Below are 16,473 nucleotides of genomic sequence, written 5' to 3'. Positions count from 1 at the left end.
CCTAACCCGTTTAAAAGTATAATTGTGATTGTTTTTTTAAATACCTTGCATTAGAAAATATATCAAAATAATTCAAAACCTAACCCGTTTAAAAGTATAATTATGATTGTTTTTTCAAATACTTTACATTAGACACGCTTTACATAATTTTGGACAGATAGCAGATGGGCAAACGCATGGAATTATAAACAAACGCGTAAATTATATTAATCTTGTATAAAAATAAAATTTAAAATAAAAAAATAAAAAATTAAATTATTTTTAAAATACTTTTAAAACACAAAAACAAAACACACCAAATTACTTATAAAAACTTCAGCTAAAACAGTTGGTTTTAACAAAAAAAAAAAAAAAAAAATCTTCTTCCAAACTACCTGTCTTGATATTAGAAAAAAAGGAATTTTATTACAGCTATGCACGAAATAAATACGAAGCTTGAGCAACAATGACAGCCACTTGATTTGCATACCTCTCTTTCATCAGCCACAAGAACATCTCTCCTCTTCTTATTCCATCAACGAAAAGAAACCGTTACCCGCTGAAAGACGACAAGTTTTCAGCTTTTTCACTCTCCTTGAGAAGAAGGCGGATTCTTCAGTGCATCAGTATGTATTAGAGATCATTGTATCCGATCTCTATCGAATTTACTGATTTTTTTTATTCAGATCTGATTGCAAGAAATGAAAGCGAGATCTTATATAATTAATTAATCAGTTATTTAATTTTGATCTGATTGCAGGTTTTCTTTAATTTATTAAAAATGGAGGAAGAGAAGAAGAAGAAGCGAAACAAGAAAAAGAAAAACAAACAGAACTATCATGGTAATAGTAATAGTAATCAAGCAGCGGAAGACGACGTGTCGGCTCATCATCACAACAACAACAACAACAATGGGCAGAATCATGGTAATGAGAATGATAATCAAGTAATAGAGGCATCTTCAAATGGTGATGCTGTGGATGTGGGGGATTTTAATACACATAATGATAAGCCCAATGGAGTAGCACCACAATCTGTAAGTTTTTTTCAATCCAATTCGTAATTTTTTTTGTGTTTGTCTTACTAGGTGGGTTTGATTTGTTCTAAGTTTATTATTGATAAATAAATGGAGAATTAACCACTTAGTTTAGTTAATAAAAAATGGAAAAAGAAAAAAAAGAGAGAGGAATTGTTAGATCTTATGTATGATTTGATTATTGATATGTTAGAGGTGAAAATTTTGTGTTTTTTTCATAAATTAAGTTAAGTTTTGATTAATAATGATAACCCGAGAATCGCATTGTCATTTGCTACACTTACTATGATAACTGTAGTTTTGATAGCAAGGGGTCTGGAAAAAAGTTTTTATATATGTGTTTATTGCACTGATTGGTTTGGGTCACTCAGATGAACGTTTTGGTTAATTCAATGTTAAGTGTGCGGGCATAGTATTACTGCTCTATTTTGTGTACGATTCTGGCCTTGAAGCTCCCCCTCCTTTGTTTTTTTTTTTTTGCTGGCTTTCAGTGTTGTGATTATAAGAATTAGAATTGGATCCGTGATTCTCTTGATTTGATGTGATTGTAAGAATTGGAACCATGATTCTCTTTATTTGATGTTGCGGGAACTTCTCATTATGTCAACAAATTCAAATTCAGAAGCCTGGCAGCTTGCTTAAATTTTTGTGGCTCTGTCTAATTTGTGAAATCATTATTATTCGGTTTTTTCTGTGGAAGATTTGTGGGAGTAGGGAAGATGTGACAAATTGTATTTTTTGTATCCCTTAATGTAAACTTCTGAGATTTTGGTTCATGGTGTATTTTAATGTTTTTGTTTATACTTTTTTTTGTCTTCTGCTAAGGAAAGATTGGATAATACGTGTGGCCATTTTCCAGTTGCTTTGTGTTTTCAGATTCTTCTTCATTTTGCTAGTTACATTTAGATTTTCTGTAGGATTGACTGCTGATAATGATCCCATCGTTTTAAAATTCTGTTTTGCAGTCCATCTTGGCTGAAGCAGAGAACCAGTGGTGGCTTCAAAGAGAGGTGACACATTCAGTCAGCTCGCTTTTCATTCTTAATTCTTTCCCTCTTCTCTCTATCATTTATTTACATAATCGGATATCTTTGTTTTTGACATTAGTTTTAAATAGGAAATTTTTTCTTTTCTTTTGTACAGGCTGCTTTACAAGATACAATCAAACATTTACAAAATGAAACCGATTCACTCATAAAGACACAGGTGTGGAAACCATGTGCATGCGTGCTTGTGCAAAAGACTCTTTCTGTTGTCATGTTGACATTTTTGCTTGTGCAAAAGACTCTTTCTGTTGTCATCTTGACTTTTTCTTCTTTTTTTTTTAATTTAAGAAGTAACTTACTGTGTTTCACAGGCTACCTTTGAAGAGACAATCAAAAAATTACAAGATGAAAATGAGTCACACATACAGAAAGAGGTATTTTGAGGTTAATCTAACTGTGGGAATGTACTTGTGAAAATTTTCTGAATTACTTCACACATTTTGTATTGTAATATTGAATTAGTTTCTTTGTATTAACATTTATGCAAAGCATGAAGAAACTCACTTCATTCTTTTTTAATTCATGCAAGAAGTAACTTAATGCATTTAACAGGTTACCTTTGAAGAGACAATCAAACAATTACAAGATGAAAATGATTCACGCATACAGAAAGAGGTAATATCAATGCATCTAATGGTGGGATGAAATGGATTAATGCCCTGAACTTCTAAGAGGCTAGTTTTTTCTACTTTTTGTTAATCATGTAAGTCGTGTCCTTGTTTGCAATAATTTTTTTGCAGGCTTCCTTAGAAGAAACAATCAATCAATTAAGAAGTGTAAACAATTCGTGCATAAAGAAAGAGGTAGTAAACTTGTTAGATAGATGGGGAAACGCACTTAGTTTATGTTTAGATAGGAAAATTATGTTGAGAAATGTATTATGTTTGGATAGGAAAATAGTGTTATCTCTCCTCTCTTTCAGTCATGTTACAAAAGTTCCAATCTTTTTGTTTGATATTTGTTGGGAAGAGGAAGTCACCTGACTATACCTTTTACAGGCTACCTTTGAAGATACAATCAAACAATTGAAAACTGAAAATGATTCGCACATGCAGAAAGAGGTGATATAAACAGGCAGCTAAATCTTTGTGAATTTCATGCTCAATGTACTTTTACATTCTGGTCTAAATGGATAATTTGCAGGCTGGTTTAGAGATGAAAATCATGCAATTGCAGAGAGAAAAAGATTTCTGGCTTCTGAAAGAGGTACTTTTGGTTTTATAGAAGCTTATAACAAAATCTTCTCTCATTTGCAACATTTAACACATTCAAGGGCATATCTCGTTAGCATGATAAGCCTTGGAACCATCATTGAAAAACCATGTTTAAATATGCAAGTTGACCATACCCAGCTTCTTATAAGATTGCCAGCTGTGTTTTCATCATAAGCATCAAACCATGGAATTTTAATACTGAATGCATGCAGTTTATAAGATGAGCTGTTAATTTATAGCCACATCAAATGCAGGCTGGCCTGGAGGAGAAACTTAATCGCTTACTGGATGAGAAGGCTGCTGTGGGTTTAAAAGTGGTATATTTCTTGCCTCACAAGCTTTTTTAATGAAACCAGATAAGAAAAGTTTAGATGATTGGCATCACACATTTCATTTTTGGTCTTTGGTTGTGCGCTCATGAGAAATATTGTTTGATAATTCCTTGGAAATTTTGTCTATATAGTTGAATAGCTTTGTGATATGTTCCACAGGCAAGCCTAGAGGAAAAAATTGGACAGTTAGATAATGAGAAAGATTCTTGGGCTGTATCAGAGGTACCTCTTGTTATGTGCATTGTGTTTGTGTTTTCCCCTGTTTTTTTTCCCTTCTCAAAGGATTTTGTTTGGTTAATTAGTGAGCTGAGCTCTGACATACCTGTTGGATACTGGGCTGTTTCATCTTGTATCATATGCATTCAAGTATGCAGGTGCTGGAATTGAAATGTGGTTGAGTGGAGATTTGTCCTTCTTTAACGTTTCTTGGGTTTTGGGATATCTAGACTACTAGATGATGTCTGCAGAAGGGCCTACCTTTTCCTATTATTTTTTTATTAAAAAAAAACAATGCATCACAGCATATTTACATATGGCCAACTTCAATTGCACTGCTTCCATTATAACGGAGTGTCTTGTTTTTCTTTTTTTGGTTTGTTCTCAAATATAGATTCTGTTATTGAAAAGGCAAAGTAGTATTTCTTTACTCTTCTATCGTACTTCTTATTTAGAATCAAATAGAATTCTCTATCTTCAAAAGTTTCTAATTTAGAAGGGTGATTTTGGAAAATAGATCAGGTGCTAAAACATTTTCATCAGCCATAATTAGTGTATGCAGTTGGCTAGAAAGTAAAGCTCTTTGGGAAAAGTGCCTCTTATTCTCTTTTGATAAATGAAAAATCTCAGTTATATATGCATATTAAAACTCTATACATGGAGAAGGGAGAAAAAAGTGGTTAGGTGCTCATTGTATGTTGTTTACTTGGAAATGGTCGGAGGGTTCTTGCACAATGATGTTGTACTCGGAGAGGGATTTAGGAAGGAGAGGAGGGAAGAAAGGGTAGAGAATTAGAGCAAATGAAATGGGAGAAAACTAGAAGAATTGTATTAGAGAATAAACTGGTTAAAAATTTTAAGTTGGAAATGAGTTGGAGGGTTCTTCCACAATGATGTTGTACACACAGAGGGATTTAGGTAGGAGAGGAGAGGAGAGAAGAAAGGATAGAGAAGTAGAGCAAATGAAATAGGAGAAACAAGAATAATTGTATTGGAGGAGAAACTGTTTTCAATTTCTTAACCCTTAATAATCGAAGTGATGACTATAAGAGATAATGTGGGCGTTCTCTTATAGACAGCAAAAACGAAAGGAGGAAAAGTGAATCCTTACAATAATCCTTACAGATCAATTATCAAAACTTAATAGGAAATGGAATAAAGTTTTAAACAGTATAACTTCTGAATAAATAAATTTGAAGGTCATGGTAAACTATAATAACCATAATTTCTAAATAAGAAATAACATGCAATAAGATTTCAAGAAAAATGAGAACAAATATTTTGAAGATGCTCCATTACTCGTGCATTGTTGAAGCAGTATCTACTGAAGTTTACAATAATCCTTACAGATCAATTATCAAAACTTAATAGGAAATGGAATAAAGTTTTAAACAGTATAACTTCTGAATAAATAAATTTGAAGGTCATGGTAAACTATAATAACCATAATTTCTAAATAAGAAATAACATGCAATAAGATTTCAAGAAAAATGAGAAAAAATATTTTGAAGATGCTCCATTACTCCTGCATTGTTGAAGCATGTATCTACTGAAGTTTGTATTTATCCTTTATATAGTCGTGATATTGAATTACCAAAGCATTAATGTATGTGCTTCTAATTTTGCATATCAATGAGTCTACACAGAATACAACCAAAGAAATTGTTGGTAGAATGAATATCGACATCGCAAGTCTACGAATACAGGTATATAGTTTTATCCATGTAGTTATGGTCACATCACTGCTTCTGTTGTTGCTGCCTATTGAACTTCAAATTTTGTTCAAGCTAATTGTTGATATATTTGGTTATCCTATAGGCAGTGTGTGTAGGGCACGGTCATTATGCAGCATATCCTTGATTTTGTTCTGATATGGTAATTAAAACAAAGCCTGGCAGGTGGTGGAGTTGGAATATTCCAGGAATAGTCTCGTGAAAGAAAACCAACAGCTGAAGGAAAGTGTCTCTGACCTGAAGTTACAGCTTCAAAATGTTGAGACTCAACAGAGCATCTCCTCTGCTAACACATCAGAACTTGGAAAGGTTTGTCATCCAGTGTCCTGCTTGTGAGCTTATTGGAAGTTAAATTTATGGTCATATGTCTGAGTTTTTGCTGCTGAACACTTCTGCACTGTACACTTCCATTCATATATTGAGATGCTATGTTCTTTTGTTGTTAACATTTCTGATGAATTGTGATTAAACATACTGAAAAGTTGCTGTTTCTGATGTAGAATGATGCTGAAAAAGAGGACTTGAACTCCCAGATTGAAGCAGCTTGTGCACTGGTGGACAAAGTGATCACTGAAAATGCAGAACTTATTGAGAAAGTAATGAACTGCTTTCCTCTTTCTTTAATGAATTCCATGCTTTTAATGAGGCTTTATGTATGGTCTTTAAGTGGGTTTTGACGATGATATGCATCGACCAAGTTTGTAATGTCCATGCTTGTGTATGTGCGGGTTGGGGTGCGCGGTTTGCCTTTGAACTCATGTGGAATGTGTTAGCAAGCATCATGACTTCAATCATCTAACTCTATATTTGTTTCTCAGGTGAATGAGTTGTACATTAAACTTGACCAACAAAAGACAGCAGCTAGTCTTTCTTCATCAGCGGGAAGTGATGTCATTCTTAGAAGTTCTGAACTTGCCAATGGAACTGGTCCCATGTCTGAATTAAGCGAGTCCGCATTGGACCTTAAGTCAGAGTCCTTAGAAGCAGACCACCCCGCTGCGGTGCTCCCACAATCTTCAGAACCTGACGCTGAAGAAATTGTGCAAATCCCTTTGGATGATAATGAAGTTCCAGATGTGGAGATGCAAGCTGAAGATAAGAGCGGCGTGCCACTCACGGATGCTCCACTAATAGGAGCTCCTTTCCGGTTAATGTCATTTGTTGCTAAGTATGTCAGTGGTGCTGACCTGGTCAACAAAGATGATTCAAATTAGGGCTTGAGCTAGGGTATAGGATACATAATCTTTCCTTCTTTCCATCTATTTTCTTTTTTTGCCCATATACAATTTTTTATGCAGTAGTGATGGACCAAATTCGAGCCAATACACTGTATTTTTTAAACATACCAAACATGTTTGCTCATCAAAGTGTAAGATAACATGCAGAGTTGATAACTTGGCACGCGCACCATATTTTGTCTTGAATCTCTTCTCTTTTGTTTACTAAATGACGAGTCGTCTATTGTTTTTCATCTGGCACGACCTGTCGGCTAGCTAAATAACCAACGCTTTAAGGGGCGCGTGTCATCGCTGTCAAGCAAGGCGCCTCACATTTTCCAACGTGCTCACGTATAACCAATCATTTCTAGCCACATCATCACCAAGAAATAATGAATTCTCCTATACGCTAGTGCTCGATAACAGCCGTCTAATTTGAATATCTTCTATCATCGGCAACCATCGTGCACGATACAGTGAGTAGCGTATGAGCAGCCAATGAGAAAGGAGAGGTGAAGCCGCTAAGCCAATAAGAAACAAACACGTGGAAAACTTACGTAGCAGTTAGTTGGAAGGCCGTTATGTTAAAATGGGTCAGTCTTCCATGTGATCACCGTTTGTTGGAATTGCGATCTCTCAAAGAGAAAAATAGAAGCAACCAAGTAATCGGAAAATGGAGGCACGCGGCGGAAGCAGCCTCCGGCGAGTCTTGGTGCTGGTCCTTTGCGTAGCCGGGATCTGGTCGGCTTACATATATCAAGGTTTTCTTCAAGAAACTCTGTAAGTTAGTTTCCTCTACTTTTTATTTATTTAGTAATTATTAATAAATCAAATTTCAAAGCATTATTATTTAATTTTGAATATAATTTTTATTTAGATCGACGAAGCGATTTGGTGCAGACGGGAAGAGATTTGAGCAGCTTGCGTTCTTAAATCTGGCGCAAAGTGTAGTTTGCTTAATTTGGTCTTATATAAGTGCGTATTTTTTTTTTCTAATTTAATAATGTTTTTAAAAAATTAGATTAAAATGAGTGAATTTAATTTGTTATGTTCAATTCAGTGATAAAGATTTGGTCGACGGGCAGCAGCGGCGCTCCGTGGTGGTCATACTGGAGTCCTGGCATTACAAATACAATTGGTCCTGCTATGGGCATTGAAGCCCTAAAGTATATCAGTTACCCTGCCCAGGTCTTGGCCAAATCATCCAAAATGATTCCAGGTCGGTCCCTCCTTCCCTAGCTGGGTACTTCTGATCTGGTGCTTCTTTCTCTCCGATAAAAGTGGGATCTAGTATGGGTGGTTGTGACGGTGGATTCCACTTTAAATGTGAGCGAGGAAGCACCTAGTAATTTATCTTGAATAATTGATGGGTGGATTGGGAATTTTGAATTGTGCAGTGATGTTTATGGGTTGTTTGGTATATGGAGTAAGCTACACTGTTCCCGAGTATCTTTGTACTTTCCTTGTTGCTGGAGGGGTGTCTACATTTGCTCTTTTGAAGGTGAGTAACAAATTTAATTAGTTGCTTTGTGATTGTTGTTGTTGTGTGGTTGTTCTTAGTTCTTGCTTTTGGTTGGTATGATTTCAGACTAGCTCGAAGACGATTAGTAAGCTTGCACATCCAAATGCACCCATTGGATATGGTCTTTGTTTCTTGAACCTTGCATTTGATGGGTTTACTAATGCGACTCAGGATTCACTTAAATCAAGGTATGTTTATTTGTTCAGTCCAAACTTTTGTTTTTGTTTTTTATTTTGTTTTTACTATTTCAGTGCTGCTGGCTGTGTATCATATTGTTGTGGTCTTCTGTCGTTTTAGAGGTCAGAAAGTTGAAGTAAATTGGTTCTGTTCTGGTTGTTTCATCATTTTAATGAAGAAGCAATTATTTCCAGTAATTATTAGGTGAACTGAGATGCAACTCATCCTAAGAAGATCTTTAGCTAATCTGTTGGAAAAATCCTCTCCTATGACTCTAAATTGATGCTCTTTCTGGAAAGAATCATTTTTATTTTAATGGAGTGGGAGACTGTGGAGGCAGGCTATGTTGTTTCTCTATGATATAGGGGTTTATCATCTTCTCGTGTAATGGCCTGTAACACTATCCAAGTTTGTTAGTGGTTTCAGTGTCCTGGGAGAAAGCATCCAGTCTGGTGGTGTTTTGTAGACTGGAGCTTGCCAATTGAATGTTTGAGTCCTAAGTGCTTGGTTGCTGATGGTTATGTTGACCTGTTTGATGTATGAGGGATATCTACTGAAGTGCATTGGTTCTTCAACATTACCAGGAAGGCTCTTGGTTTTGCGGATATTTTCCTGCTTCAAATGTTATCTCTTTCTTGTTGATCATTGGGTGGTGGTGCCATTTCAGTTACAAAAATGGGTTTTCCAATTGTGCCTTGTTGTATGTCAGCAGGGGGGTGACTTATTTGTCAGGGAAACGTAAGAGCCAAGGGGCTTGGTTATAGAACTTTAGTTTCTTGAACTCACTAAGCTTTTGAAATCTGAGCAATTGGTATTTGAATTTGTAAGAGTCATAGCTGGTGTTTGAATCTGCTGTTTGTGAGCTCAGTTGTGTTGATTGTTATTTGCCGTCTGCATTTCGTTTCGTTGCTTAGATCTCGATGGAGTATCTAAGTAGTTCTGTTAGGTAGGGCTTGAGTTTATGTCGAGTGGTGATCTGCTCTGTTCTCTCATTTGGTCGTCATATTGGCTAAGGTCAGTCTTTCTGTGTGTCACAAGGCCATAATCTCATTGATCTCTTTGTGATCTTGCTCCTTTCATAATAATACCATCTGGTCACATCTTTGTGAAATAAATAAATTGGGGCGGTATGAGTTTTATGTGAATAATGATATAATGTTGGAAAGTATCTCCAGAAGTTTCCTTTTTTTCCTTCTTCCTCTTTTTTTTTTGATAGGAAAAAAACTAGGCGATATATCACCCTCATTCTTCTCTTCACTCTATGTGCATCTTTATTTCTAAAGCATCTCTCTCTGTGTTGTTCAGGTATCCAAAGACAAGTGCTTGGGATATAATGCTGGGAATGAATTTGTGGGGCACCATATACAATCTGATCTACATGTTTGGCTGGCCACATGGCATTGGCTATGAGGCAATCGAATTCTGCAAGCAGCATCCAGAGGCCGCATGGGACATTTTGCTCTATTGCCTATGCGGTGCTGTGGGCCAGAACTTCATCTTCTTAACCATTAGCCGATTCGGGTCTCTTGCCAACACAACCATCACCACAACCCGCAAGTTTGTCAGCATTGTGGTTTCTTCAGTGCTTAGTGGCAATCCCCTTTCAGCAAAACAATGGGGATGTGTAGCCATGGTCTTCTCAGGGTTATCATATCAGATATACCTCAAGTGGAGAAAATTGCAGAAACTGCAGAAGAAGAGAAAGCATATGTGACGACAACAATTTTGAACTTAATACGTACATCTCTCTCATTAACTTTCTTTTTATATATATAATCATTCTATATCCGTAAAGATTCAACAGTTACAAATTTACAGAACTGCCAGTAGGAATTGTAAAATGTAATTGAATAGATACTTTATGAAGGTACTGAATTTAGAATGCCCGCCTTCGTTCTACAATTTCATCCGATGAGCTGCTCTGCCCTTGTCTGTCTTCGGACTTGCTCACCTGATTAATGCTACGAATACTAAAATCGTTCTGCCAACTAACGTGTTGATATTTGATTGCTGCTATATCATCTAATAAATAGGACAATTACACTAGAGTAGTAAACTCTCAATTGAGTACGTGAACTTTAATTTTTTCTTAGCACACCAATTTTTTCAATCATATCAAAACATGTTATCTCAAACAATTACAAGGATTTTATTCTCCTATATTTTGGTGCACCGACTCTTTCGGCCATACCAATTAAGTATTTTTAGATTTTTTTTAATTAATAGTAAGGAAAAACCAATAGATTCTTATAAAATAATGGGATAATCGGAAAATTGGTGTCCCAAAATGTGAAAAAAATAAAGCTTTTGTGTTTGATTGAGAAAAACTGAAAGTTGGTGCTCCACGTTGCTAATTTAAATGTTATTTCAGGGACAATATTGCGTTTTGGAATTCCATCCTCCCTCGTCAAAAGCCGACAATAGAGGTCCAGTTCTTTTTTTTTTTGGCTTTTATGACCCAGTTGACTCTTTAGTAACATGGTTGACTTTATTGAGTCAACTTTTAATAAAGTTGATTGATTGGAAAACCTACTAGTTGGCTCGTTGCCTTGATAACCGAAACTATTTCCCAGTTTAATCCCTGTATGGAGTCCGTTGGGTAAATTTGATTATTGTCTCGTGACACCAACAATTGAGATAAAGAGAGGCTGTGTTTTTATCCTTGTTGTTTTTTCAAAAAAGACAAGAATTATTTATATATATATAAAAAAAAAAAACAGATTAATTTCATACTTTTACCCCCGTTTCTCCCACTAAATACGTTTTCGTTTCTTGTACTATGAAACTCTAACCATAAAACGACTCCTTTCAGCTTTCAACAAAATGTGTTGTTTCCTTGTTAAGGGTATGTTTTAACGAAGAGAAGCTGGCTGCAACTACCCCCCCTTACCACTCGGCCATGTCGCCAAGGCAATAGAAATAAAAAATAGACGCGCCCCCCCCCCCCCCCCCCCCCCCCCTTCTTTCCACGTCCTGCACAATCTGGCATGAAAAAGACCTATTAGTTTGAGGAACAAATCAACAGTCATCAAATGTCTCCAACTGCTGAGCAGCAGCACCAGCAACAAGAAATTAAGTTGTCGTCTAACAAGTAAATTTGAAGGAGCTCCCATTCAGATAAGGAAGCCACCTCCAATAAATTTAGCCAAGATTATTTCTCACGAGGCTACTCTCTCGATCAATCTGGCATGGGATTGGGAGTGATAGCTTCAAAATTCCTTTCAGAATAATGTATGATGGTGAAGCGATGGGTAATCAGGCATGGCATCGGATCGGCGGCTAATGCCATTGGGTTCCGGGAAAGTTACCGGAGAATTAGGTAATCAGCTGGTTATACATGTGTTTAAGTAAAAAAAAAAAAATATCCTGCCTCAGAATGATAAGAAGCGGACTAAATATCACACCTTGATTAACAGTTTCATAAACCAAGGCAAGTATATTTTTTTTTTTGTTTTCCAGAAACCACTACTGTTACAATGATAGCTAGGAGGAAACAAGAGCTAGTCACGCCAAATTTGTTAACTAAATTCCTAAAACAATCGAAGTGCGAGGGACTTGTAATTAAGCACTTACATGAGAGCCTCTGTAGTCTTGGTCAGAAACTTCACCGCAAGATCGTCGTTCTGGAACTGGCTTCAAACAGGAATCTTAGCAGGAATCTCGATGTGATAAGTGTGGCATATTAATTATGAGGTTTTTACGTGTCTGATCCCTTGTTCTCCTCTGATGATGGGCGGTTCTCAGATTCAGATGGCCCGACTTCTTCAATCATCCTAACTACTTCTTCCATGGTAGGCCTCATGTCTGGCACCACTGCCACACAAGCCATTGCTATTTGAAGCATCTCTACCATCTCCTCTTCGATGTTCTGGTATCTCATTAGCTCCTCGTCAAACACTTCCGCTGTCCATTCCTCTCGAACAACAGACTGGACCCATCTTGGGAGATCAATCAAATCATCATGCCCTGGTGATTGAACTGGTGCTTTTCCCGTCAGCATCTCAAGGAGGACAACACCAAAACTGTAGACGTCAGATTTCTGGGTAGATTTTCGTGTATCAATCACTTCAGGAGCCCGGTAGCCTACACTTCTTGATGGGACACTAGGGTAACTCAATAGAGGAGTTAAACCAAAATCTGAGATGCATCCGTGGAGGTCTTGCATCAGGAGTACATTGGAGGACTTGATGTTGCCATGAATGAAATTCCCTCCACAAGCAGAATGGATATAGGCGATGCCTTTTGCAGTTTCAAGGCAGATCTTTACTCTGGATTCCCAATCTAGAGCAGTTCGTCCAACTTCCCTGTTTCCTGCAGGTCACGTATGGAGAATTATGATGACAAGAGAAATCATACAATTAAAAATGATATAACTGCCATCAGAAGTAGAGGAAGCCAATAGCCGTGTTCTTCATTTCAAATAATCCCAAGCTTAACACAATCATCCTATCTTTTCACCAAAGTATGATGCAGACTAAATTCTTTGCACTCCTTTTTTTTTATTTAAGCATACTATGCAAAGTCTAGTTATCGCTGATCAGTACCGAAACATGCAAGAAAAGGAGCAAGGCTTGGAAAAGAAAGGAGAAAAGAACAAGATGGTGAGCGAAACATACCATGCAATACCGTGAAAAAGCTACCAGATGGTGCATAGTCATAAACCAAGAGTTTCTCATCCTTGGAGTAGTAATAAGCGCGAAGAGGCATGACATGTGGGTGCCGGGCTACACTCCCAACAATCTCCATCTGTTGCTCAAACTCCTTTTTCCCAACCACCACTTCTTTCAACCTCTTCACAGCCACCGTCATACCCTCCTCCAAGATGGCCTTATAGGTTGTCCCATAACTCCCCTTTCCTAGCACTTCAGCTGAAGCTCTTAGTAAATCCTCAAGGTCAAAATTGCAAGAACAACCTTCAAAAAACACCAGCTTGTTCTTCTCAGCTTCTTGCACCCCACTCCCAAAGTCTTTACTAGGCTTCTCAGTCCTTCCCCCTTTCCCCTTTAGCACACCATTACTCTCACCACTTTTTTTCTTCACACAGCAAACCACAATCATTACAACTAGAAACAATAGCAATGCAGAACCTCCAGCTGCAATACCAATGATATATCCCCTACTTAGTTTCTTCTTGGAGCCATCACTTGGTCTTTTAGTCACTGTTCGAGGTGGTGTTAAGGAAGTGGGGCTCGGGGAAGGTGAAGGGGTAGATACATTACACAGTTTTAGTGGTGGTCCACATAGCATACTGTTCCCTTCAAAGGAGGAGGTAGGAAACTTTTGTAGGGCAGCTGGAATAGAACCATTGAAGAGATTGTGGCTCAAATTTAATTGCGTGAGCCGTGATGTATTGAATTCAGGTATGGGTCCTGAGAGTAAATTGTTTTGGAGGCTCAAGCTAGTAAGGTGTGTTAAGTTTTGTATGGCAGCTGGAATAAGTCCAGTGAAGGAATTGAATGAAAGGTCAAGCATACTAGTCCGGGGAGAGAAGGAAGATGGGATGTTACCTGAGAAATTATTATGTTGAAGATACATGGAGTGGAGCGAAGGAAGGGAGAGCAAATCTGCTGGGAGATCCCCGCTTAGGAAGTTGGACCGGAGACTGAGGATCGTTAGGGAATCCAGTTTCCCAAGTGTTTTGGCTGGAATAGGACCATAGAGTCCAACACCAGGGAGGTGGACAGCAATCACACGGGAGCCTTTTGTGTTGCAAGTGATACCAACCCAAGAGGTGCATATTGGGATACTAGATTTCCAGTTAAGTTTTGGGCTATGAGGAACTGCAGAAGCAAATTCAAGGAGGGCTTGTCTGTCAGAAAGGAGGGCAGCCACACTATGGTGAAGGAAAAGCAGCAGTAAAGACCATGTCAAGGCCACAGAAAATGAGAGCATCATCATAGAGTCTGCCGATGAAATGTCCACCTAGGTGATTATCAATTCTCCATTTTCCTGGCACAGCAAAAAATACTTCTACAAATGAACTAATGCAGAATAATGACTATATAAAACGTTTCCTAGTTTATAAAAAGCATGACTAACAAAGCAAAGTAACTGCCACTCAATCACATATTCTAAACAGAAAAAGAACAAGAAAGCATAAAAACTCATGAACATTGGCCTTATATGGCAAATGGTGCTGTAAAGAAGTTAAACAACAGCTACGAGCATTGATGCCAAGAGTCGTCTTCACGAAAGCTAACCTATCCGTAAACAAAACTAAGACTCGTCACTAATTTATAATCCAGAGATCAGTCAACACTGATATCATCAAAAAGCATTTCGTATCCTTTTCCACTTGGATTCAACTGCCTACTGAGAGCCCCATAATAACACTCAGGACCAAATGCTGTGAGCCCCACAATAACAGTCAGGACCAAATGCTTTGTTAGCCAGTAAAAGAAAAGCGGAAAAAGACATGATGTCATGCCAGCATTTAAAGGGGCAAATCTATGACATAGATAATCGTAGGCAGGAAGAGTCTTTGCTTTATCTTGCTGAAATAGTTTTCTCCTATGTTGGACACTTGGATACGAGTATGGAAGCTCTGACAGTACTCCAACTACATGGAAAAATGAAAGAAAGTTCGAAAAATTCACTGAGTCGGGACATGGGTATGTGTATCAAACACACACTCACCCCTGTCAAATACCAGATTCCGGGTCCGAGCAACAAAGGTTTCACCTGCATAATCGTCTCAAAAGTTCTTCTAATTTCTAACAAAGTCTCCCTAAACACACATAATCATGCCACAAACTCCAAATTTTCAAGGACATAGATCCAATGCGTAAAAGCATGAAACACATCAAAATCACCTACTGTAAAGGACTAAGAAGAACAAAAAGAAAAAGTAAAAGAAACTCCCTTCCTTTCTATTTAAAATGAAAGCAAAAGCAATTGAAGAACGTAATTTTTCAGCCTTCATAACTTCTTCTAATCCTCAATTGCGTAAAGACAGTTAGTAATCACCAATCCATGTGATCATAGAAAAAGAATCAAAGCTAGCAAACTTCAAATTCACTTAAAGGACTGATTAATTTCTTACACAGTAGTCAAATTCACTTAAAGGACTGATTAATTTCTTACACAGTAGTAACCTTTTAGAGTGAAGCAATCGGGAAAATTCGTCTCTTTTTTTTAACCTGAAATATCTTATTTGTAGTTACAATTTTCGGAATTAATTAAGCTTAATCAAACAGTGATTACAACAGCACGGCAAAAAAATAAGAGGGGAAATGTGGCAATCAAATTTCTTCAGTTTTCCTGCAATTTCTCAGTAAATAAAAAAGAAAAATTAACTTAAGAATTCAAAATTCAAAAACATTAAATGCAAAGAACTTCTGTATCAATCAAGCTTAATCCAACAGGAAACACGTATACACAAATACTTACATACACACATAAGCATACTTACACGTATAAATACATACATACAGCCAAAAGATAACGCACAATGTAGCAATCAAATTTCCTGCATTTTCTCAGCAATCGAACAGGAAAAGTTGCGAATTCAAAATTCAAACAAATAAAATGAAAAGAAATTTGTATTTACTTAATTAAGCTTTGACAAACCGAGACTACACACACACACACACAATAATACAAAACGTCGTAATCAGATTTCTTCAATTTTCCTACACTTTGTCAGAGACCAAAAACAGAAAAACTTTCGAATTAAAAGCACAACCACATTCACAGAGAGAGAGAGAGAGAGTTGACACCTAGAAACGGACAAGGAACGAGAGCAGCGCAGCAGTCATAACCGTTGGAGATAGTAGGATAAAACAGTAAGCATACAGGCAGCTAGCAAGGAAACTAAAAGGACAAAAAAGTTGTGTAGGTAGCCGAAGCTAAAGCTGCAACGGCATTGCTTCAAAAACACGCTTCCCGCTGGTTCTGTTTCTAATATTTTTAAATATTAGGCTTCATCGTCAAGCTAACGCTGTGGCCATAAGCCAGTGAGTGATCAGATCAGTAGCTTAATGCAGATCTCAATGATTAATT

General features: G+C 37.2%; 3 protein-coding genes across 15 annotated transcripts; 2 read left to right on the top strand and 1 right to left on the bottom strand.

Moving 5' to 3' along the window:
* The first annotated feature begins 368 nt into the window (after positions 1-368).
* LOC105108874 (uncharacterized protein PFB0145c-like) lies at positions 369-6,980 on the top strand. Of its 10 annotated transcripts, XM_011003358.1 has the most exons (15): positions 369-605; positions 740-1,015; positions 1,981-2,025; positions 2,159-2,221; positions 2,373-2,435; positions 2,614-2,676; positions 2,802-2,864; positions 3,060-3,122; positions 3,205-3,267; positions 3,530-3,592; positions 3,767-3,829; positions 5,470-5,529; positions 5,722-5,865; positions 6,057-6,152; positions 6,375-6,980. In XM_011003358.1, the coding sequence occupies exons 2-15, from the start codon at positions 761-763 to the stop codon at positions 6,768-6,770; spliced, it is 1,500 nt and encodes a 499-aa protein (XP_011001660.1). In that variant the 5' UTR covers positions 369-605; positions 740-760; the 3' UTR covers positions 6,771-6,980. The 10 variants fall into 10 exon arrangements, with proteins under 10 accessions (XP_011001660.1, XP_011001666.1, XP_011001665.1 ...); XM_011003364.1 differs by lacking the exon at positions 2,159-2,221; XM_011003363.1 differs by lacking the exon at positions 2,373-2,435.
* A 401-nt stretch (positions 6,981-7,381) lies between these two features.
* On the top strand, positions 7,382-10,460 carry LOC105108876 (UDP-galactose/UDP-glucose transporter 3-like). Its single transcript, XM_011003368.1, has 6 exons — positions 7,382-7,553; positions 7,651-7,748; positions 7,834-7,992; positions 8,171-8,274; positions 8,362-8,483; positions 9,778-10,460. The coding sequence occupies exons 1-6, from the start codon at positions 7,447-7,449 to the stop codon at positions 10,184-10,186; spliced, it is 999 nt and encodes a 332-aa protein (XP_011001670.1). The 5' UTR covers positions 7,382-7,446; the 3' UTR covers positions 10,187-10,460.
* A 1,305-nt stretch (positions 10,461-11,765) lies between these two features.
* Positions 11,766-16,323, bottom strand: LOC105108877 (probable inactive receptor kinase At5g58300). 4 transcript variants are annotated; one of them, XM_011003373.1, is made up of 4 exons: positions 16,191-16,323; positions 13,980-14,421; positions 13,089-13,841; positions 11,766-12,786 (listed from the first exon to the last, which is right to left on the bottom strand). In XM_011003373.1, exons 2-4 carry the CDS (start codon positions 14,368-14,370, stop codon positions 12,170-12,172), a joined length of 1,761 nt encoding a protein of 586 aa, XP_011001675.1. In that variant the 5' UTR covers positions 14,371-14,421; positions 16,191-16,323; the 3' UTR covers positions 11,766-12,169. The 4 variants fall into 4 exon arrangements, with proteins under 4 accessions (XP_011001675.1, XP_011001671.1, XP_011001674.1 ...); XM_011003369.1 differs by having other exon boundaries at positions 13,089-14,421; positions 16,191-16,320; XM_011003372.1 differs by having other exon boundaries at positions 11,766-12,783; positions 13,089-14,421; positions 16,191-16,319.
* Between the last annotated feature and the right edge of the window lie 150 nt (positions 16,324-16,473).

Source organism: Populus euphratica, unplaced genomic scaffold, assembly GCF_000495115.2.
Source record: "Populus euphratica unplaced genomic scaffold, PopEup_1.0 scaffold230.1, whole genome shotgun sequence".
Classification (NCBI taxonomy): Eukaryota; Viridiplantae; Streptophyta; class Magnoliopsida; order Malpighiales; family Salicaceae; genus Populus; species Populus euphratica.
Note: the sequence above shows the minus strand (reverse complement) of the source record. Positions and strands in the feature narration are given on the sequence as shown.